The sequence below is a fragment of the Chiroxiphia lanceolata genome, chromosome 2, assembly GCF_009829145.1.
Source record: "Chiroxiphia lanceolata isolate bChiLan1 chromosome 2, bChiLan1.pri, whole genome shotgun sequence".
NCBI lineage: Eukaryota > Metazoa > Chordata > Aves > Passeriformes > Pipridae > Chiroxiphia > Chiroxiphia lanceolata.
In genome coordinates this window covers 60,240,477-60,265,016 of record NC_045638.1, presented here as the reverse complement: position 1 = coordinate 60,265,016, position 24,540 = coordinate 60,240,477, and the positions used below count along the sequence as shown (strand labels likewise).

Here is a 24,540-nt window from a genome sequence, read left to right as displayed (position 1 = left end):
TTACCTTTTCTGCAGCCAGTTGTGATCTCATTGTGTTGTTGAACCTGTCCCTTGTTCAGGCTCCAAAGTTTAATTTGATTCATTTTTCCATTTCTGAATTTTTACATGTTGTACTTCTGCTTCTCATTCTGGTCTGTGCAAATGTCTTCATGAGTCTACATCAAGCCCATTTTTTAATAAAAACACTGCTTGGAAGATACTGAGATACTATTCCAGACATGTCCATTACACTCATTTGACATCATACTGGTTTAGAATCGTTTTTCACAACCACAGTAACAAGGGACCCTGGTTAACCTTATTGCCATGTATTTTATAAATGCTGAAGTCGCATGTATACTGGTCCCTCATTCTATTAAAATGATGAAGTGTAAGGTGTTGCTTGATGCATCAGCTGCTCCCCTCATAACCTGTTCTCCAAATTATTTTTCTCCTCTCACAAAGACAGACATTCTTTCTCTGATATCCTCCTCCTTTTTTTTTTTTTCCTCTTCAATTCTCTCTCACCCCTCTTTTCTGTGATCAAAGCTCCTGATAGCAGTAAACTGATGTCTTTATTGCATATACTACTTGATGTCATGATTTAACCCCAGCCAGCAACTAAACTGGGGCACTTGGTAAGCTGCTTCTTAGGATCACAGAATGGTTTGGATTGGAAAGGACTTTAAAGATCATTCAGTTCTAACTCCCTTGCCGTGGGAAGGGATGCCTTCTATGAGACCAAGCTGCTCAAGATAGGACAATGAAGCTGATTTGTGGAATCTCCCAGATGGTTACGGCTGGAATAAAGTTTGGAAAAAATTAAAAATACCGTGTTTTGTCTAGATGCTTTCCAAAGACACTGTTTCCATTTTTGATTTTTAAAAAGCATTTCCAGTCTGCAGCAGAGCACAGTTTTCAAATGCATCCGGAGAAAATTAATTCCCTTAAGAATTTTTCATTTCAACTGAAAGAAATGATCTAAGCTCACTTGAAATAAAATATTTTCATATCAAAAAATTAAGTTGGGAAGGAGTTGAAAAAACTCTTTATTTTCATTGTTTCATTCATAGTGTTAATTTTTGTCTTGGAAAGAAGAAGGTTTTCCAAGATGTTGTAGGAGGAGAATACAGATTAAATTGCTGATTCTTCCCATACCAGAATTGCACTATTATTTTGAGTTTATTTCAGGAGAACCATCACATGAGTGGGTTTTTTTGTCCCCAAGCAATTGAGAATCAAGCAATTAGATAAGTGTTTGTTGAAAAAGACAGAATTCTTTGCTTCATTCATTTATAGAAAATAGATGACTTGAATAATTTCTCAAAAATGAAAACACAAGAAAAGTTGTAACTTCTTCATAGGCAAATGACTCTTCTACTGTGCTCCAGATTAACTGAACTATTTGCATTGAAAAAAAAAAGGTAAGACAAAAGAAACATCAAAGTCTGTTTATGGACACTGAATTCTATGAGCTTTAGAAGAGAAAATAACACAATAGCAAAAGGTGCTTATATTTCCGGTACTACTGTACTAGACAGCAAGCTCTCACGAAGGATGTTCTGTCTTTTGAAAGACAGTAAATTTGCAAACTATTGAAGCAAAGAAAAGAAGTTTTTGTTAGGTAGGATAAATTAATGAGGGCTTGCAATTTATCACCAAACCCCAACAATGTCAAAATCTTTTTCTGGCACTATAGATCAAATATTCTCTTAGAACTCCATTTAAAAAATGAATTCACTAGGATGTATGTAGTGTATCCTTTCAAAAGGATATTCTACACTGTTTTGGGACTTCTTTTACTTTAAAGACAAAAAAAAATGTTCAGATTGCTTTATTAGTGATTCCAAGCAACTTGTTCTAGGATTCAATTCTTTACCTCAAAATGGTGTTTCAGCAAAAAACAGCTTTTCCAGGGGTCAGCTCAAACCAGCTTTTCTAGGGGTCAGCTGCCTGCGTTATCTCTTCACTCACAAAGCAGCTGCAGAATACTTTTCAGACTGGAGTTTTAAAGAAAACAGGTACCTCCATGGGGTTCTCAAAGTATTGCTAGAGACAAATTGCCATAGGCCAGCAAGTCCCAAGGTTTGTACACTGCCACTGCTTTCTTTTACTCTTTGGCCTTCACTGATGTCCTTGACGTTTTTGTCTCCTGTCAAGGCGTTCTTCCCACCCTCAGCCAGCAGCAGTGTCTATTGGTCCATGTCTCACCTATTTAGAAGGGATAGTGCAAGTAACATATCAGTACTGTAAGACCTTTGGGCATGAAGCATCTTCAGCAAGATCCATTTCCTCTTACTTGACCATGAGAGAGCAATCTACTATGTGAAAACATTTGCAAAAAATAACTCAGGCTTACTGCCATCTACTCAATTTTTTTACACCACTTTCCATACAAAGATTTTCCAGATACTTGCTATTCTGATCAGGTTTTCTCTCTCTTATGCTGGTAGTTTCCTTTTCTAGTGTGTCCTAGGTAGTGGTGTTACGAGATAACTCTTGCTCTATAAAGACTCTGGAATGCAGTGAATGATGACAGTGATTGTGGTCCAAAAATCTCAGCTGTCTCAGTCATCCCTTTGTGCTTGGGACCATGGAAAATGTAGTGTCAAGGTGGTCTGATGCATCTCCCAAGGAAAGTAATTTTGGAAGATTATTTATTATTTGTTTTCACTGTTTGTTTTACACTCACCATGAGGTAGTCATCTATTTGTGCGTGGTAAAAACATATCTAGATTTAAATGTTAAATCTCAATGAAACTAAAATTACTGGTTTTCTGACCTGTTTATAAACAGCAGTTAGAAGCTCCCCATGAAGAACTGTTGTCTGATGCTTTGCACAGTGTGGAAATAGAGTTGAGAAAACTTGCTGAGATTCCTTGGCTTTATTATGTTTTTCAACCAAATGATGATGAGGTAAGTTTGATGAGTACTTCCTGATTTTAAGTGAACTTAATTTTCTTTTGACAGGGAAGAATAAGTTAGAATCTTTCATTACCAGAGAAGCAATTTCAGTAGTGATGCTGGATCATTTCTGTCTGCTGTGAACAATCTTCTAAGCTTAGGGCTTTTTATTTTGGTGTTTTTTTCCCGTTTGTGAATGTAAAGGTTTTGAATAATTATTTAATAAATGAAACACATATAGAGTTAAATCCTGACATTTTTCTTTACAGAAGTAAAATTGGGTCTTAGTTTTTGAGATTAACTATGAATTATTATCACAAGCATGTAGTTTAACTGTTGTTTTCTGTTAATTAAAGGTAACCATGCCCATTATTTCATACAGGATCCCCCTCTGGATTATACTAAAAGAAACAACAGAAGTACGGTGTTTCGTATAGTGCCCAAGTTTAAAAAAGAAAAAGTTCAGAAGCATAAGAGCAGCTCTCAGCCTGGTATGTGTTTTGAAATTACAAGAAAAATAGTAGAATTTGTGGAAAACCTGATTTCGTGGGGTTTTCTTGGTAAGAGGCAACATTATGCATTCTACCTAAGAGTAAAGTCAGAGTGAAAAGCAACTGAGCTACTCGGCATCTTCATTAGGGCAAAGATTTCTTTCAGTGCATTTAGAAAGCATTCAGTAGGACCCAGATACTTCCAAGTGAACCAAAGAAGTACTGTGAAAATACTTAGGTAGTTTTATCATGCAACAGGACCTGTGTCTTTGCTAGTGGTTCCATTTGATTAACTCATAGCCATAACTCAAGCTGTGGGTAAACGTGTTGTTTCCCTGTGAAGCTCCAGTTCAGGTTTTTCAGGTTAGTTCCAGAAGGTGTGCAATAGCTTTTATCACACCGTTTTAATTAACCAGATATTCTTAAATTTCAGATGGGTTATAAGTTCAGCAAATGACATAGATCAAACAAAAAAACATGATAGTCAATACTGATTTTATAATTAGAAGTTGAACAAACTCCACTCTCCTCTCTTCCCACTCTTATCCATGAACTTACTTCCTTAAGATTATGTCCAGGATCAGATGGTCCTAAAACTGTTTCTATGTCTTTATCTTTTTAATGAATTGGTCATAATCTGCAAAGTCTTGCAGTTGTTGCTCAAACTTTAGTTTTCAGATTAGATTTAAGGTTTCACTTCATTATAAAGTGATCGGCATTGAATCAAGTTGCAAAATTATAGCAATAAGTAGCATAGCTAATTTTTTAATAAATGTGGTCTTAATAGGACTAATGTGGGCAACTAACCTTAGAGAACAATGTTTTATAGAGAGCTTCTTAATGGCCTTTGTAACACAGTAGCTTAAAGAGTACTTTTATTAATTAAGAATACTAGAATCTGTTAATTAAAACTGGACTTGCTTGCTGCCATTGCTCTATTTGAGGTATGGTTGCTGTTTTAATTTTACATGTTAATTAGTTTTTGAAGGCTTCTCCTCTCCTTGGATGGCTTCTAATAAATTAATGGCATAAAGCAGAACATCATTATATTTTGCGTCACTGATCCTAAGCTGGTTTAATGTGAATTTGTTGGGACATGATGTTTTAAAAAAAGGCTTTACTGAAGAAACTGGAGTAAAGCTGAAAGCATGGCTGCAAAGCAAAGAACCCCAACTTTGTTTAGATACTTTCTCATGTTAACTGCTAACCTGTAACCTGCATGTAAAAAGGAAACTGTAAGTTTTTGTGGAAATGACACCTCTAACCTTTCCCTTTGCTAGCACGGCAATTCTACTCTGTTTTCCACTCTCTTTGGCCTAACCTTTGCTTGTGATGCATTTGAGCATGTAGAAATTAAGGGGGTTTTGCTCTTAACTTTGGTAGTTCAAAAATGGGGCACAGATGAAGTTGCTGCTTGGCTGGATCTGCTCAGTTTGGGAGAGTACAAAGAAATCTTCATCAGCCATGACATCCGAGGCTCTGAGCTTTTACATCTGGAAAGGCGAGATCTTAAGGTATTTCCTTTGTGCTACTTTTCTGCTATTGACCATTTTCTTTGACAAAACAACACCAACTTTTCTTCTTTCCTTGCACTTGTCATTGCTTGTAGCTTGGCTTACACTGTGCAAATATGCAATAAACTAATACGCGCTGTCCTTGTGCCTGACTTTCTGAAGTGCTGACTTGAATTCACAGCCAAGAATATCTGTGTTATCCGAAATTTCCTTTTTTTTTTTTTTGCACTCTGTGTAGAATGATAGCATTGCAGTTTATGTCAAAATGCATAGGAGAAGCACCTTTGATATCCTAGTGGCATCAGTGTAATATAATGTTATCTTCAAGAGTTCACTGTTTCCATTAAACGTGATCAGTATGGATCAGTGGAAGGTGGTGATAATAATTTTGAATCTATCTACTGCAAGGGCTGATCTGCTCCAGATGATTTATTGTATCTATCCATATATATATTGGATATATATATCTGGTGTGAGAGAGATAAGCAGCTCAATAAATTGCAACATTGGACTTATATGGTGTTGGTGTTTGTGCATCAAAATAGATTTTCTCATCCCTGACCGACCTCTGCCTGATTTTGTCAATATATATTTAAAAAAGAGCACTTTTTTTTGACTCCAAAACTGTAAAACTTTCTTCTTCTGAGGTCAGATTGGTAAGTTTTGCAGGGAGAAATGTTACCCAGCAGTCTGAGGCTGTTATTTGAGCATGCTGGTCCTTTTCAAGAATGACTTAAGTGCATCCATTATATGTAATAGAGGTTATATCTTTGGGGATTCATTACATTACTTTTTCCAGGAACTCAGTAGTAATGAGTTCTTGGTAATGTGTTTTGCAACTGCTTTTAGCACATAAGAGAGGAAATAGGATATTGTATAAATTGTCAACATTTACATTTAGAGTGCATGTCATTGCTCTAGCCACAGTGGCAGGAGTCTGCACGTAGAGACAGTATTTTCATACAAATGTGCTACTTTAGGTAAAGTTTCTTGTATAGCATGAAATCCTGGCTTTATAAGGTAGTGCTTGCATTGTGTGACTGTTACAGTAGAAGGCAGCTGCTGAAGACACCTGTGTTTGAGATAATCTCTTTGGCTGTTGTGTATTATTTTACCCTTTGGTATTAGATTGCCTAAGCGTCTTTCCACAGAAGTTAAATTCCTTTCTTTCAGGATAGTTCCTGACATGCAGGGACAGTTTCAGGACAGTTCCTTGATGCCAAAATTTAGAACAGAAAACTGTCCAAGCACTCCACTACAATGTTCCAGTGATTAATTTTGCAAGTTCTTGTTCTGTATAAGTGATGAACAAACTTAAAACTCAGCTGGGAAACTCAGCAACACACCATGCATATGTTTACATGTCCAGCATATGCTTGCATGTCCAGCATATATTTACAAGTCCAGCTTGTTGCAATAAATAATGGTGGGTAAAAGCAGACTAAACTAGACATGGCTTCTGGCCATGCCTTATTTCTCATAGGTACCAATTTGACTGCTTGCCCAGAAGACTGGCATTTCAACCAAGTAAATATCTGCAGCAGGGTAATCATCGACCTGTCATCCCTGTCACTAAGACACATGCTGATTCGATTCAGGGTAAATAAAACCCCATCCCAAAGGTCTATGCCATGAAATATCTAAAAGCTTCTCTTAGAGGGCCTATAGAGAGCCTACAGAACCTATTGTCCCCTCTATCTAGTGCTGCCTGGAGACACATAGGATAAGGAGTTGCTATACACAAGTTGCCAAGGAAATGTCCTTTGCTGACCAGAATCTTGCTCCAGAATCACCCCATGTGCTCATTAGCAGATGCTGAGAGCTTCTAAATCAGTGCTGTTTAAAAGCTAGGCCAAGTTTTTGGCTAACCATGTCTTTCACTCTATGTAACACCACTGAATTTAAATAGCAGAGTTTAGCACTGTTGGCTACATATGGGGCGCGATCTCTGCAGGGAGCCAATTAAGGCTGCTCAGGCAGCCTGCAGTTTTTTGCCAGTGGCCTGAATTGCTGTCAAGATGTGTAATGTGATACTACGGAAATGAGCAGTACATCACAAGCTGCCCTGTGAATCTTTCCTCCCTTTGTCTGTCAGAGTGGTGCAGATGAGTTGTCAGTGCTCTTGCAAGCTATAATGTGTCTACAGCCTCTCCTCCACTGCAAGGCTTGTGCTTGCTGACAAGCTGAATGGGATCGCCATTGGCTCACAAGGTCCTAAGTCATGTACAGTAGATTTACCTCTATTACCGCTCATATGTGCAATAAGAAAAATATGTACCTGATTTAATTGAATCCTTTGGGCCCACCTATCCTTCTGTGGTCAAAAGTAGAGATAAAGATCAGTATGGAAAAGGATTTGATGAAACTCTCTGCCTTTGCACTCATTGCTGAAATACATAGATACGATAACTGAAGAATTGGGCACCTCTTACTGTATTTCTGCATAGCTTTTAGATCCTATTCTCAGTTAGCTCTATGTGGCAACTGGCAAATAGAGAACACCTCCAAGAGGAAGCAGATACCTCTTTCCACCCAGCCCCTGCAGTAATACCCTTTCTTCAGCCTCCTATGCCTGATTTTATGTTAGGGAATCTTAGAATTTTATACCCATATGATTTTCTTTTTTTCTGAGAAATGGCTGGACAGGGAGTTGTGAATTGTGCTGTAGAAAGTGTAGAAAGAAAGCTTGGTGTGACCTTTTTTAAAACCTTATTTTACAAGCAAACTCATTGAAAACTAGCCTCTGATTTTTCTGAAATAAATACTTGCATTCTTAGCATTGATAACCATGTTCCTATGCATGCAACTTAGTCATAATCAGAACTGCAACACATTTAGGAGGATGAGAGGATGATGTCTCCTTAGAGCTTCCTTGGAGGAAGGATTTCTGTGACATGTTACCTTGACGAGCATTGCCAGTCAAGCTAAAATCTGTGTTGAGGACTGTGGCACTTCCTGCCTGTGTTTCACAGCAGCATGTTTTGGAAAAGTTCTTGCATGGAAAAGGTTTTGTAAGATTTATTAGCCTTCATGCATGCCAGATGGCTTTTTACACTGGGAATGCAAGTAGAGTAGATTTGTCATTTGGAAGATGTTGATTATTAAGGAGTGTTTATATAAATTGTTTGCTAGTATTACATTGGTGGTACATTTGGCCAAAAAAATGGCCTGGAAGTGGCAGTAATAGTGGAAAGCAAAAAGAGGTGATACTGTAGTTTTAAGGCCATAGCTAGGGAAAAAGAAAGGCCATTTTTTTTTCTTCAGACTCTGGCTAGTGTCTTGTCTTCAAAACTGTATGTTACTCAAATTGAATTTATGTTAATTAAATATCAATTAGATATTAACAGGTTATGTAGAGGATGATGAAACCCATGCATACCTAAAAATGCAGAGATATCTGGGGATCTTTTTTTTCTGAATGATGCATGATATGCTGATGTAGCAGATCCTTTTAGTCTGAGGTGAAACAATTTCTGCAAACTTTCCTGCATGAGCAGTAAACTTGAGAATACTAGATAGCATGTAGTGCCAGGAATATATAAATTCTGGTTGCCACCAAATTGAAAACTATTGCACAAGCATAAAAATTCTGAGTTGTTGGTTGGGTTTTTTCCCCCCTGGAAGTATAGCAGAATTTATCAAAGGGCTCCCCAGAATTTGTGATGAGACTCTTGAGACTTGCTGTTCTGATAGGCATTAGAGCAACTTCAACTGGAACAGAAATAAAAGCAAAATCTCTTGCCTCTGAAACATAGGCGTTGTTTAGAATGCTTTACGAGGCTGGTGGAAAAAGTGCCTGACTTTTCTGGGAATTTCATGATATGATTCTTTCCTCTGATCTTTGAAGTCCAGCAGCATGTCACTATGTTGCTCATCCAATAGAAGTTCTGCTCATGAAAAAATGTTTGTTCTGAAGAATTTGTAAGTTCTTAACCTTTAACTTGTATGGCTTGTTGTGTTTTGGAAAGTATCTTTATGGGTTTTCCCTACTAATTTCAGTAGTTGTGTGTATTTTTGATTCATTTGAAAATTAAGTTTAACATAAAAAGAAAATATTGCACAAATTTGAAATTATAAATATTGCTGTCAATTTGGGATGAATTTCATTACTACCTACATTTATTCTCTTAAAAATTAGTACCACATTTATAAGTGAGACGACTATTAGCAAAAATAAAATATAAATTGATGTGATGTGTAAAATTAGGAGGTTTTTTCAGATAGATTTATGAACACCATTTGAGGTGTTCCTCAAATGGTTCTCAATCCTCATTGATTTGAGGACTTTTATGAACATATCTTGAACTCTTTAATGCTGACACCTTTATGCCAAAGTGCTGTAAAGGGTGATCGTGTATTTATAGTGCTGATAATTTTCAGCTGAAGAAACAACCAAGTATTTTTCATCTCTAATATAACCAGGATTCAGTCTTGATTCTGTGAAAATTAATCCATCTGTTTAATCTTGGCTGTGCTACCTTTATAGTCAAGTAATTAATTCGTGCCCATCTTACCACCCCATTCTTCCTTTCTTCCAAAATTAATTGCACGCTAATTTTAAGTAATATAAAATACAGATTTTCTGAGTTTTTTTGTGGCTGTAAGAAGGTAGATACAGGCTTTGGGTAGAGTATATACAGAAAAATATATATGGTTTCATTATCCACTCTGTATGAGACTAATGTTTTCAAACTGCCCAATTATGCTCCTTTCCTTTTCATGTCTTTGAAATGGAAAAATCTTCCTATTAAACTGAAAGGATTTCTATTTCAGAAAAATAGATGGTGAAACTTTTCTAAGTTGTTTTTTTTTAATTTATTTGATCACTATCTATTTATATAAGGTTTATTCTACAAATAACTAGTGTTTGATTCTGCCAATTGGTCAACATCACTGACACAAGGATTTTAAAGACTTTTTTAGAGCTGGGTTTTACAGATAAGGGAAGCAGATTTCCACCAAACTGAGCTGAAAATTCATTAGTGCAGTGGGGAATCGTTAGCACAGCTGGGCATCCTGTTCTGCTCCTCTGACCATTGGACCAGTCAAAATTTAAAAAGGATGCTGCTGAAGCTGTTACTCATACTGGAAGAAGTTTGCTGCAAAAAATCCTGTCTATTGTCTCATACCGAGATGGGTCCCAGAAACCAATAATAGAAACGTTTCAGTTGAAGTGAATTGATTTAGTGGTCACTACAAGGAGATTTACTCTTGTGCTTTTTACATTTTCCTTTGGGATGTGACTGTCATGTCTCTGAGGATTTTTCTTCCAGCTCTCTAATCAGGAAGATCCATGTTAGCAAATGGAACCTTTTTGGAATGAAAAACAAATGCTTACCTTTTCTATTGCTCTCTAAAGGAAAGTTGTCCTACATATCTGTAGCCATTACATCCACTTTCCCTTAAGAAACTGGGGATACGTGTGTTTGTTGATTAAAGCAGACATCACAGGGCCTGAGATCAAGTGACATTGCTGGACAGAAGCTCTAATCCATCACATCCCACCAAGCATTTGATTGCTGTATTAGAGAGGAGGGGGAGATTGTTCTTTTTTGCCAGAAATTGTGAAGGGTTTTGTATTTAGAAGTCAAGTCAGAGATGTTTTATATATATCAGGGTGCCTTGTGTTGTCAGTAGTGCAGGTAAGTAATTTTCAGTCTGCAAGACAGAGAGGGATTCATTGTATGCTCTAAGCAGTTTTTTTTTTGTTAGGCAACACTTGCTAACAATTTCTGGTTACTGTCGATTGCAGTGAGCATGTTTCTAGACATCTGTTGCATAGATAGATCATAATCAATGAGGGTTTTTTTCAGTTTTTGTAAATAAACTTCCTTATTTTCCTTTCTTTTTTTTTTTTGTTTTTGTTTACATTTCTGTAGGACCTGGGGATAACGAAAGTGGGTCATATGAAGCGAATTCTCCAGGGAATTAAAGAGCTCGGCAAGAACACCCCTTTGTCTGAAGTGTAATTATGCTGGTGCTTTCCTTAGAGGGAGAAGGGAAAGTTGCTGGAGAAGCAGAGCTGTTGCAGGCACTTAGCTGTCTTTGTAGTTTACTCTATGGAAGAAGAAGCACTGGTGTTTGTACAGGCTAGCATCTCTGAATTCTTGTGTGGTGAAGAACTTGCTGCAAGAGTATGAAAGGATTTGTGCCAAAATAAGAAAAAAAAGGAAAAGGTGATATGTTCTGCGAAGACATTTTCTTGATGTGCAAATTGGCCAGTTTGGATAAGCCCAGTTTGGTAAATCGATTGGTTGGTGGTGAACTGCACTGACTGGAAAATATAATCAAGAAATGATTGCTTTGCTTACATGCAGCTCAGTGTGCCTCTCTTTATGCTGCAGCAAGATGCCACTGTACAGCATGAGGTCATCCAGTTATCCTTCCGAGGCACAGCTCCATAAAACCTCCTGTGCAGGAGACCAAGAGGTTTTGAAGGTTCAACACGTGTGCCTGGCAGTGCAGCAGGTATCCAGCACTTGCTGACCACACAGAAGGGGGAAGACACCTTGTGATACCATGAATGCAAACTATAATGCATGGTGTGCCTGCCTGAATTGTCTGTTGTTCTGTTGCATGACACATCTGATACTTTAAACACTTGAACAACTTTTATATCAGTTTGAATGAGATTTAATTTATTACTACTTGAGTGTCTTTATTTTATTTTTTTTCAGTTTCAGGCACTTTCTATTCCTCAGTGTTGTGTTTTGCCTAAAACGTGTTCTATGGCAAAGGGTGTGGAAACTTAGCATTTATGCCATATTCAGCAGATTATATATGACTGAAATACTGTACAGTTAGATTTTTAAATATATCATGTACAGAAGGTTTATCAGGTAACTAACTTATGAGAATCTTTGAAAGACCGGTACCTCACAAAAATATCAATTGGCTTCCTGCATGGAAAATGATAATAAATTTTCTCATGGTGCATTTTAATATAGTTATTCAGTTGTCTTAAACATCTGTAGCATATTTGAACTTTTAGGCACTAATGGTTTTATTTATTGTATTGTTCAAAAAGCAGGTTAAAAGACTAATGAAATTTTTTACCAGAAAATTTAATTTTATTTATCATACATACAAAGAGATTTAAAATGTAGCAGCTGATTTGATTTTTGTGGGGTAAGCTTTTACTCATTACTAATTAACTATTAATTTAAAAATGCATCTGTATGCATTTCTTTAAAAAGACATCAGTTTGTTTCTTGACAGCACTCCTACATCAGTAGACCATAAAAAAATTAGGAAAATCCAAACTCTAAGGTTTTACACTATGCATGCTAAGATGAATCACATGTAAGACAGTAATCCATGAGAGTAAACAGCTTAAAAAAATGAAAACAATGTTTGTTTAGAAATTGCGCTAGACCAGAGTTTGTAAGGTTATTTACAGTTTACTTAAATGAAACATAGGTTGATAATTGAATTTCCTGGTTAATTTTTCACAGAAGTATTAATCTAGTAGAAAAACAATTTTCAGATATCTCCAAAAAAAATCCTACTTAGATTTTTGAGGTGAGATGACATTGCACCACCTGACAGAAAAGTTGCACAGAATTGCTGTCTCCTTGCTGTTCCTAGCAATGTGTCATTTCAGCACAAGGAGCACACTTGACTTTTACTTAATTGAGTAGCTTTGATGTTTCTTGCACGTTAAAGAGTATCTTAATATCTATGTCTGTTTTCCTCATGAGTAATGTTTCATTTGTTTTTTGCCAAAGCTTATTTCCTCTGTATAAAGGGGCCAATGTCAAGTACTGCATCCTGCTTTTGCCCTCCACTTCTCATACATATGCTTGGACTTGGTCCTTGGCAAGTAGACAGGACTCATCCCCCGGAAAGTAAAATCTAGTCTCCTCATTGTTTTATGGGAAAAAAAATCAAAAGGAGCAAAACAGGCTTAATTTATATCCAACTGTATTTTTTTGTGCTCTTGCTGCTGTAGGTTCAGCAGGCACCACTCTGGGATCTCTGTGTATGTAACTATTCTGGTAAACAAACAAAAGTAAAAAGCTGTGTTCTATTATGTTTTCCATAAAAAACAAACCAAAATACCTTTCTCAAATGATATGATTTTCATGGTGTTGTATGAAAAGCATATGCAAAAAATGGAAAGTTATGTAAACGATGGAAAGTTTGGGGGTTTTTTTGTTTGGTTGGTTTGTTTGTTTGTTTGTTTTTTGTTTTGTTTTGGTTTGGTTTGGTTTTTGTTGTTGTTGTTCTTGGTTGGTTGGTTGGTTTTTTTTATTTTGATGTACTTGATATTCACCCCTTTAAGGATGTTCAGATGACATCTGTCAAGTCTTCATGAGTTTTATTTCCTTTTCTCTTTGGTTCTCCATATGCTTACTGTATTTTAATGTGTGGCAGCATTCTAGTATATTGATGTTACAGTAGACTACGTAGTTAATCTTCCTGGTCAATTCAAGGACATAATACATAGAAGAACTTCCTTTGCTTTCCTGATTGTAGGATGTGATTTCTTTACAACTTTCAGCCTTGCTATGTGCAATGCATTAAGACAGGCTATGGAACAGGATCTCTTCAGGTCACTGTAGAAGTGTATGCTGAGTATATTAAAAAATGGGAGCTGCTTTTAGGCAGGGAAAATGGGCAAATGTTGTTTGTAACAACTTTCTTATGGCACTCCTCAAATTACCTCAGTATAGGACAACTGATCAATGATCTATGTATAGTTCATTTTTCTAAATGACCACCAAAGAATTTAACTTTGATTGTCCTAAGCAGGTTTTTTTTTAACGCACGAGTAGAAAAAAACCCTGCATCATTTATGCTGTATTTATTAGATGCCCAGGCGAGCAAATTTTATGCAACTCTATGCCTTAGACTTGTGTTGGCTATGAAGTGCAAATGCATGTGACAGGGAGGCTCAAAATATTTAATGCGGGTTCTCTGCTGAGGTCATGGATTTTAATTGTGTTTTTTAAAGACACAATTGTGGCTTTTCTAAAGACACAGTGTTACTCTCTCCTGATTATTCTAGTTTCCAAGTATTGGGTTTTTTCCCTACTGCTGTAAAAGTTCCAGCTCCTAGAACTAAGAACATAAATAGCTACATATTTTAATGAACGGTATTCTTTCTAATTTAATCCTGATGTTAAAAATGCTTCAAAGCATGCATCCCAGTATTTCAACAGAACTAAGGTAAACACATCCCTAAAAGCAGTTAGTTGTTTAGAAAACGAGTTATCATAATAGATCTTGTGAAGCCTGATTCAGCATGCTAGATTTATGAAGACTATCACTATACAAAGTTTACTGGGTGAAATTTTTTTCCTGCTAGGTAAATACATGGGATTTATGTGGTCAGTCAGCATACGTTAAAATATGAAAGGAATAAGGAGTAATCTGAATTTTTTTTGGAGTGGATGATGATATTCATATAGATGAAAAGCTCAACATCTCAGAGAGGGGAAGATGAGAAATGCATGTTTTAAAATGGCAGCAGGTTACAAAATGCATGTTTCTGTTTTGTCATTTTCAAATAGTATTTTCCCAGTTCACTGGATTCAATTGCCATAGCAACTTCTGATTTGGGTCATGCAAATTTTACCTTTATAATGCCTAATACCTTCTTCTTAGAAACGGAATGAAATCAAGCAAACTTGTGGTTGTAGGTGTTGGGGATTTTTTACAATACTTTAAAGAGAAACAAAAATTAATTTTTCTTATATAATGGGAAGTGCAAATTTTCTTTGATACATTTTTATATATTTTTCCTTAACCACTCTTTTTTTTTCTTCTACATATCTCTTTCTTTCAAAGAAAAGTATTTTAAACTTGGAAGAGCAGTAAAATGAAAAGCGTATGATCAAAACCCCTCCCAGACTATTTCAATCCAGTATTTCTTGTTTTGGAACTGGAGCAAACATGCTTAGTCCTGTAAATAATAAATAGAAATCATCTTTATCTCTCTTTCCCTGCCCAAAGAAATTCATACTGCAATGTTGTATAATTGTAATTCAATTATACAATTGATTTTTTTTTAAATAAAAGTCCATTTCATACTTTCCTATCCTTTTTGTAGAGAAATAGATAACCTGCCAATTTTACTTTTTAATCGAACTCAGCAATGCTAATTCACTTAATGAAAATTTCATAATGCCTTGATAATTAGCAGATCTTATTTCAAGGGTAAAATTATCAGTGTTTTTCAATGCATCTGGTCTTTATTTTGGGAAGACTGGCAGGAGAAAATTTTTTCACACATAATGGAAAATTAATATGTAAAGCAAACGTGAGAGGATGTTCTGTAGTCCTACTGTAAAAGCAGTTGCAAAACTAGATATTATCCATAGCTATAATTCCACAGGGGACATGTAAGACAAAAAGCCCCACAGTGATTCCATTTTGCTTTATACTTCCTATTAATGATTGCATTACTAATGTTTACTACTGTTTCTGCAGTTCTGTCTCTGTGCCCCTAAGTATTAAGTTCTTGCACATAAGTTCAACAGTTCTGGTAACTAATAATTAGCAGTGCAAAAAGTCTTTGTGAAAGGTCAAGTCACGTGAGATGTAAATTGTTGAGGATAACCGAGCTGGAGCAATTTATTTAACTTACAACCAGGAAATTATTACGTCACTCATATGAGTAAGTGCGAGCCACAGAGAATTATATGAGTAATTCTAAATTTATTTTTTCACCCTGATAGTATATGTACCTCTCAACTGCAGCTCTCCTGTATTTTTTATTCTGTTTTCATGGGTTGTATGTTTTGTGGTATGATTTTCATACCATCAAGGTTTGATGCTGCTTATTCTAACTGCGAAGATTTAATGTTTGCAGGAACTGTACATGACTGTGTTGCTGTCTTAGGTAAAGGAATGAGTTTTTGATGACTTGAGGAAGCTGAGGAGTTTGGACAGGATTTAAAATATCTCTGCTGCCTCTTCAGAGATGAATGGTAGCGTCAGTGGGATTGATAAAGCATCATTTGGTAATTATCAGTAGAAAATCTTTACTGGTTGTTTGAATTCCTGTATTTATATGTAGAATATTGTGTGGAACTTTATCTTTTTTACAAAAAGAAAAAAAATTTTCTAGTTGTTTTCTACTACTGTTGCATTAGGTTTAATAGCTCTGTTAAGTGTTAGTTTATGTACTTGAAATGCTCATTTCTGCCATACAGAAGCCCAGTCTGTTTCTCAGAAATTATAATCCATTTGGAAGCCATCTGGAGACTTTCAGAAGACTATTTCTGTAGCCAGTTGGAGCTAATACCAAAATTTGTAGCAACTTCTGTAGGCTTAATAGTGATTGCCCTTAATATTTTAACTGAAAAAAATTATTTTGAAGGGTTTGTAGTTTTTTTTCAGTCCATGGAATTAAACTTAAAATGTCACTCCCTCATCATATATAAATAATAAAATATTAGCACAGTTAACACTTTTGCAAACTAGCAAAATGCAGATGAATACAGACCCAAAAGCATTCCTGGACAAATTGTAATCAATTTAGCTGTAGCGGTTAAAGACCTACCTCAGAGCAGTCAACAGGAAATTCATATATGTACATGGTAGAATTACAAACATCTATTTTAAATAATTAAAGACCTTGTCTCCCAGTTGACAAAAACTTGATAAGCTCTTTGATGGGATTTTGAGTTCATATAACCTATTGCTTATATTAGTGAGGGCAGAAGCAGCTGGTGCGTAATCTATGTTTAACTCCAGTCATGTCTTTACTAATGTTCTCATGCTGCTTCCCAGCTTCTGTGTCTGGATGACATCCCAGCTTCTTGGCAAGCTGAGATCCTTGCATGTCTCTCTGCTGTTTCTGTTCAGAAGAGCTGTACAGGCAGGCTAGGAAAAAGTTGTAGGGTGCTCCAAGATCAAGACTGACCAAGGCTTCAGGCTCCAAAGCCTACCATAGCAATGGTGGGCTAAAATCCTTTAAGTTATACTCTTGCAATCCCTGCTGAAAGCTCTCTCTAATGATTACACTAACTACTGGAATGCCCTTGGAAAGAAAAGTGTTTTGGTAACTCTACAGACTGTGTAAGACTACTGAAAATAATGAAAATTATGGTAGCTATTAGTAGGACAAGTATGCAAGTGACCAATCAATGTTTTATTTTGCGGAACAAATACTTTGTAAAAATCTATTTATAATATGATTCAAAGACTAGTGTTAGGATTGAACAGCTCCTGAAGGTAAAAGCAATATGGTACAACGTTTAAAGTAATTTGGAATTAATTTTTCCAAAATCATTGGAATCGACTGTTTTAGGAAGCTGTGTTTGATCCAGGTATAACTGTATGAGAGCATGCGAACTGGAGGGTGAAAACAGGAAGAAATAAACTAAAAGTAAAATTAGATAGTTTGTTTTCTTTATGGAAACTGTGTGAAAAGCCAAAAATAAAATCTCCACAGTGCCCCAAATCCCTACTATGACTATTGAAAGAGAATTAGCATTTGAACCCCCAATTTTATTAAACTAAAGTATTAATTAGATAAAAAAACATTTTAGTTTAATTAATAACCTGACAACGTCATTAACAGGGAAAGAGTTATAGATATAACTATGTTTTTCTCCTGCTGTTTGTTGAAGTAAGCTCTGTTTGGGACTGAATTCTCTTTGCAGTCACAGTCAATTATTTTGTGAATGGGAAGGTTGAGGAAAACTGTTCGAAGCTGCTTGGTCTTGATTTTCAGTGAGGGAGAGCATGTGTGCTGACAAGTAGAGTCTAGGGCCTCTTAATGAGAATTTTAAGGGTACAAGATTTTCCACTTGGACAGTTTAGGAAGGTTTACAACCAGCACACAGGCATGCAGATACTGTGAAGGTTCCTAGTAGCACTCTCCTCTCACAAGATGCCATCTTTATCTCTTGAAATAGGCATTTGGACTGTACCGCTTAGCCAGATTCCAGAGGATTTTCTACAGGCATCTGTCACTTGTGGTGTCTGTACTTTCTGTCCTGGTTTACTGTCTCCTTAAATTGTGCACCTTGAAAAATGCAGTTGTCCATATATGACAAAAACAACGATTTTTTCCTCTCAAGGAGCACAGCTGGGGAGCCTGTCCTGAAATAATTTGTTTCATTAGCCACCCTTTTACACCATATCCTTACAATCCTAAAAGAGCTGAAACATGGGACCTCCTTAGAACTGCCAGTTACCTTAGTAATTTATGTGTGTTGAGGGGATCATCAAAAGGCAAGGTAATATTTGCAGTGACAGACGAGATATGCAATAGATGGGATTTGTACATAAAAGAGTACAAGCTGTTGAAGTGCTTGTGAAAGGTGAAGAGGGCCTGATCTCTGCACCTCACCTCAGGTCCTTCTTCGTTGCTGTCACTGCACACAAATAATTTCATGTCGTCCAATACTAGCAGCTACTTCTCTTAATTCACAGTGCTGGCAAACATATTAGTTAGTACTAACAAACTTCTCACTATCACATCTGTGTGTCTAGAGCAGGTATCTTTAAATGTCAAGCACTATAGAATTGCATGAATGTATTTTTAGTGTATGTTCTGGCATTTAAAAGAGGTAGATTTCATCTAAAGGTAGTCTAAAGGTTCTGAGAGGATTCCAGCCCAACATGAGTGGTTTCTGTCGTTAGCCAGGCCTTGTAACTTAAGCTAGTATTCTAGTCAAGTACAACTCTTAGTTAATTCTGTAATAACATCCACTTAATGTGCACGAGTGAATGGATAAAGTGCACGTGGAAGTGTTGCAGAGGCCTAATTTTCTGCCTAAGTCATATATTTGGGTCTGAATAGGAGTTTGTAGCAAAAAGCTGAAACACATGATTTCCAATTCAGCGAAAAGGAAAACATATAACTTGATTCATACCGGTTTAGATAAAAGTTGGTGTGCACTCAGTAGTTTCTGCCCTTTCGTTCCCCTTGTTCCTGTTCACTCCATGAGAAAATTCATCATCTTTGCAAACATCTGTTGGGACTTAGGCATGTGCTTGTCTTTAAACAGTACTTTAGTCCTCCTTGAAGCTTGTTCATGTATTTCAATTTTAGCCTTTACATGTAAGCCTACAGGTGATTTGGCTAGGGGGAAATTGCTCCTCTCATAAGACCAATCATCAGATTGATCATTGCTAGACTTTTAAATGCCACACCTATGAATGTTGTTCTCTTGCCAGTATTTGCGCGTGGATGTGTGTGGATATGTAGTATCTAGTTTGTAGGGTGTATGTGCAAGCACACCTGTACATATATTTGTATATACATACCCTGGTTTTGCCCAATATAATGATGCCAACTTGTGTGTAGAGCCAAAAAAACCTTAAAACTATACAGTGCTTGAGATGCTGCATTGTTTTTATTATAGTATTTTTTATATCAGATGAATTTCAGGATGTTTACAGATGCTTATTAATATTTAACTTATACAATGGAGTGGCAGGATGTTTATGATTGTTGTCAGCTAAAGAATTGTACATGATTCTGGGTGAAATTTTGGCTTTTATGAAATCCTTGGCAAAACTCCCACTGATCTCACTGGGGCCAAGATTAAACCTCTCTGAATCTATTGTTTACTGGCTATTTTCCTACTGTGATAATTTTTTTAAATGAGTGAAATATATTTATTTTTTCCCAATGTGAAATCTGCAGTAACTATTTGGATTTTTCTACAGAACCTGAAAACTACAACATAGATGGGAATAAATGCCTCAGAGAATGTACAGAATTTTTCACTGATCTGGTCCTTGAGTACGTCTAAGAAAACACCTTCTAAAATAACTTTTGTAAGATTTAATACAGATCTAAGAAGAGATCACCCTTCATACCTCTCTCCACAAAGAGGGAATGCAATGTGGCAGGTGAATATGAGGAAGTATTAATTGATGAATAAAAAGTAGTCCTGTCTGATTTGCATACCTACTGATTTCGTGCAGTTCACCTGGCTCTGTGGAACTGGAATGAGACACTTGAGGTACCTTATCCAAAAGTACCTTATTGGGAAAAAAAATGTTATGTATGTGGCTTTAAATGTCTTATCAAGACATGGAGGTATCTTCAGAGCCTGTCTTTTGAATGACTTTTAATATTTCATGGATGAATTAAAATGATGAAAATATAAAGTAGTAAGGCAAATCAGACAGCTGCTTGACATTAGAGAAATCACTTGTCTAGACACAGAAGGATCAGTTCTTCAATAGCACAAAGGAGGAAAAACACCATAATGCAGTGCTTCCTAAATCCCTTTCCAGGGTATCTTTTAATTGTGTGTGCTCTAAGTATATTCTTCCTGTAAAAAGAGATAAGGCTGTGAAACAGCTAAATAGATGCATCCTAATTTCTTCATCTAAGGCTAAAAATATAATTTTCAAACAAGAACTGTCATGCACTTTGAAATATATGTGTTGGGAACAGGTAAGTTTATGTTCATTATAGTCGTCCCAGGGATAGTCGGGAGTTGTAAAATGAGGTGGTTATGCCAAGGTTATCAAAAGCTGAAGAAATAGCAAGGCAAATATACTTCTTCATGAGGCTCTTTCTGAAGACATCTGTGCAAATGCCCACCACTTCCAGAAATCTTTTCCTATAATTTTGTTTAAGAAAGGATCATATTCAGATTCCCATTCTTCCCCTTTCTACTAAGGAAGGAAGTATGCACCTTGGTTGAACTTCCCAGGAGTTTGTTGGCTTTAGGAACAGACCTCAAAAGAATAAAGAGTCAAGGCAAACAGTAGGCTTGTGGAGGATATGCAGGGCTCTGCCTGGGCTCACCAGTCTGCTAATGTGGATCTGATTACAAATTTGTGGGGAAGAAACTTCTATTATGCTCCTACTCCAGTTGGTGGCTAGTGGGAGCAGATGGGCACTGAAGAGAGTAGACACCTTTCCTTCTGCATGTTGGTTATCTTTCTGCAATTCAGGGCTAGAGTTCAGGACACGTGTATTTGTCTGAAAGGCCATGTGATATGTGAGGAAATGAGGAAGAAGTGGCTGGAAGTCTGGATTCTGCCTTTACTTTCCTGCCATGGAGCTGGTGCAAGACTGGGGGCGACTCAGTTAACCTTTGTGTGCCTCACTTTCTCCACTCGTGGGAATAAGGATGCTCTTCACCTCTGTACAGCCCCCTCAAGACCTATAGGAGAGCAGTGTTATATAAGCAGCTAAGTTTTACTGACACTATTATATGTAGTATAAATAAATTACTTTTGTCCGTAACACTCCAAGAATTGCTTTTCCTAGTTCCAGTTCTCTTTGATGACCTACTATGTCCTGGGTAGTCAGTTTTGAAGCTTAGCAATTGCTCTAATACTTAAAACTACACACATAGCAGGCTCTATTTGCTGCAGAAAAGAGTAAAACTTTAAACTGCCTGACAAAACTTGCCAATGAAGTATATCTAACAGAGCAGGGGTGTAACTTATGGCTTTATTTACTTGTAATAATGGTAAGGAACAGTGAATTTTGTTTGTTTACATACTGTTTACAATGGCACAGTTTTATTTTTAATATATAAAAACAACTGAGGTATTTATTGCATATACTATTTTAAAGATGTTTTATGTGTTTTCACCTTTGGAATATATTGTTACATTTCCTTGTACAGATAATTTGGGTGGCTTTGTTAATATAGCTAGTAATTTTTATGACTACTAAGTGACCAGTTTTCCGTGCCTTTTTATTGTTGGATGCATGATTATGTATTTATTACTGTATGGAAGTCACTGAGATGTGTATTTTTGTATTCTGATGGAAGCAATGGTTGATTTTATTGTACATGATAAGAGATGCCTTCCATAATGGGCACTCATATGAGATCTTCCTTCTCAAATAAACTGAATGCATTCAATGTATGTAAGTCCTTGAATTTTTTTTTTTTTGTGTCTAGAAATCAGTGGAAATCCTTGAACATCATGACACTAAATTTTAGATGTTATCCACTCAAAATATGGGCTGCTACCAATGCCATCAAATTCAAACCAAAATTCCCCAAGAAATCAATACAATGGCAAGTCCTTGGCATGGTGTAAGCCTTTGTAATTTAAAAGAAAACTCTGTATGTTAAAACTAAATAAAATTTGGATGAATGACTGTTGAGCAGCATTTCTGTTCAGTCTGTCAGAGACTGCCTGAACATTGTTTTAAATTACAGGCTTTGAATACAGCTTTTATACATACTTTATATGGGTATGTGCAAACCCACATGTAAGTAGGTCACTGTGCATGTGTTTACATTTGCAGAGATCTTCCACTAGACCTTGCTGGCATACAGTGTATTAAGCACAAAAACAGATTTGCATTTGCATCCATAGTAACAACAGTCATTAAAACAGAATATACAGTAGCTCCGTTTTTCCAGGGTAAGTGTCAGTAAAGCAAACGCAATTTTCCTAAGTAGTGTAGACTGTACCTCTCTTAACACCAACCCAGATAAACACTCATTTGAGTTGATTCCAGAGGGCAGTTCTGCAGGCAATCATCAGCTACCGTGCAGGTCAGTGAGGTACTAGGCTGGTACTTAAGACATGATGTGAAAGTAACTACAATCAATGGCACATACAGAAGGGAAAAAACAATGTGTAGGAACCTAAGTCAGTTCATGAAAGCAATAATCTTGTGATTGATGAAGGCAGTCATCTTGTGGTTGGGATTCTATTGTCCTGAAGTGATCATACATTGGAGAGGCATTTTTATGGATAACCCAGAATGCTTAAAGGTCAGTGCTGGGGGTTTTAATGCACCATGAATTCCGGGTGCTTACAGTTCTCTTAGGATTGAAGTCTGTAGTTCAGTTTTGAGTGTGTTTCGGGAGCATTCCATTTCATGAACTAAGCTGAAATGGTTGGTTGCAATAGTAAAAACTGTGGCATAAATGAGAGACTGTAGTAGGAGAAGTAGCTAATGGGGTAAAGTAGGGGACACCACTGGGGATGGTACTCTGCAGTACATGGGGAGACTGTGTGTGATGGTTTTTGGACACCATGAACTCTGCAGGATTGCTTCTAGCAGCTAAACTGAACAATAAGGTAGGCTTCCCATAGTTTATCTTGCCCATAAATTAGATTTCTATGAATAAGAAGTCAAAGAATATGAAAAAAGTGGTTGGATTTTAAGTCTCAAATTGGGAGATGCACTGACAGAAATTTTTAATAATTTTAAGAAAAGTTTGGTAAATGGGTGAGCTCATACCATATTTTAGTACTTGTGGCATATAATCAATCTGTTTGTGTCAGTGGCATCAAATAGCTGCTGCTGAATTCTGAAATTGTGCTAACTTTTAATTTCTACAACTAAACTAATAAAAATTTGAAAAAAAAAATAGTGGTAAACAAGAAAGAGTTGAAAAGTCCTGAAGCAAATCTAACAGAGTGATTGCCCAGACAGTTTATCAAAAAGGGCTGCATGGATGTCTTGTCTACACAAAATCTAGTAGCAAATTTTTTAAAGAGGTTTAGTTTGACGGTGTGACAAACTACAAGGGCAAAAATGAAACTGATGCAGTATGAGCAGCTCCTTCGTTTCATGTCGATATTAGAATATTAGAATATTGGTAAGTAGAGTATGGTAAAAAGTGGGGAATGAAAATTATTTTTAAATTATGCCATTCAGGCCACTAGAAGTTTAGAAAAGTGTTCAGATTAAAATCTGCCTGTTCTGGAAGTAGATGTAGGAGTATGGCATTAGCCTGAACTGGTTGAGTATTAAACTAGTTGATTGCCCCATTTCCTTTGGAGTGATTGCAGACTGTTTCCTAATTACATAAATGTGGTTCTGATCATATTTAAAAGCATACTTTGTGAAAATAAAATATATCAATGGACCCACGGCCTTGATCATCCTCAGCCATCTAATGTCAGGAACATGTCATGGACTGAATCTGTCTTGTAAGCATGACAAAACACAAGGCAGGTGCAATAACTTCTGTCCTGGCCAAATGCACAATAGATGAGTGAGAGCAGCAGCTGGCCCATGTCCTCCTTCAGATGAGAACTGAGGGGATCTACACGGAAGTGCATCTTTCTTTTTATAGAGGGAAAGATGATAGATGTCATGGTGATGAAATGGGACATCCTGGGATATCCTGGGACACGGCAGACACCTCGCTGAGGCAGCAGGATTTCTGCTCTTAACTTTAGTTTCCATTTCCTTTCCCTGACGGCAGCGCACAGCTGTGCCTGCATTTGCCCCTTTGAACTCATTCCTCCCCTCTGCCCTTTCGCTGTTATTTGCCTCTCCCATAGCTCAAAGCTTTCAGCCTTTCTCACCTACCGTCATTTCCCAATAACACTTTGCCAAGTGCAATTTCCTGTCTTCAATTTCAATCAAAAAAAAATCCACCTGCTGCCTAGCAACATCAATGTGACAGCAGATACATGTTCTCCTGGCAGTCATGCTATCCTCTAAGTAGATCAATTCATTAATTAAGAATCAGACATGTATCTTTGAATCCCTAACACACTGTCCCTGGTGATAATTGTTAATGGTATAATGATCCAAAGGACGGTGTGTTTTCCCTTGTTCTGAGGGAGCGCCACTTTGCTGAGACTTCCTGGGCACAGCATCTCTGACCCACTGTTGAAGCCATCAGTACTCTCAAGGTCAAGTCAGCAGCTGTTCACAAAGGAGCCTGCAAGTGGTGTAGGAGTATGTACTTCTGATTTTACCTTGATTACTTATTTTCCAACTAGCTTTGCTTAAA

At 36.8% G+C, this 24,540-nt stretch overlaps 1 protein-coding gene across 4 annotated transcripts in view; it reads left to right on the top strand.

The window, feature by feature from the left end:
- Positions 1–11,830, top strand: part of DGKH (diacylglycerol kinase eta) — a 157,452-nt gene extending 145,622 nt beyond the window's left edge. For 3 of the 4 annotated variants that reach the window (XM_032678408.1, XM_032678410.1, XM_032678411.1), the window contains 4 exons: positions 2,776–2,895; positions 3,266–3,374; positions 4,758–4,888; positions 10,768–11,830. In XM_032678408.1, the coding sequence (XP_032534299.1) occupies positions 2,776–2,895; positions 3,266–3,374; positions 4,758–4,888; positions 10,768–10,857 (450 nt within the window). In that variant the 3' untranslated portion in view covers positions 10,858–11,830. The remainder of the gene's footprint in view (positions 1–2,775; positions 2,896–3,265; positions 3,375–4,757; positions 4,889–10,767) is intronic. The other variant, XM_032678409.1, reaches the window with a different exon arrangement.
- The last annotated feature ends 12,710 nt before the right edge of the window (positions 11,831–24,540 follow it).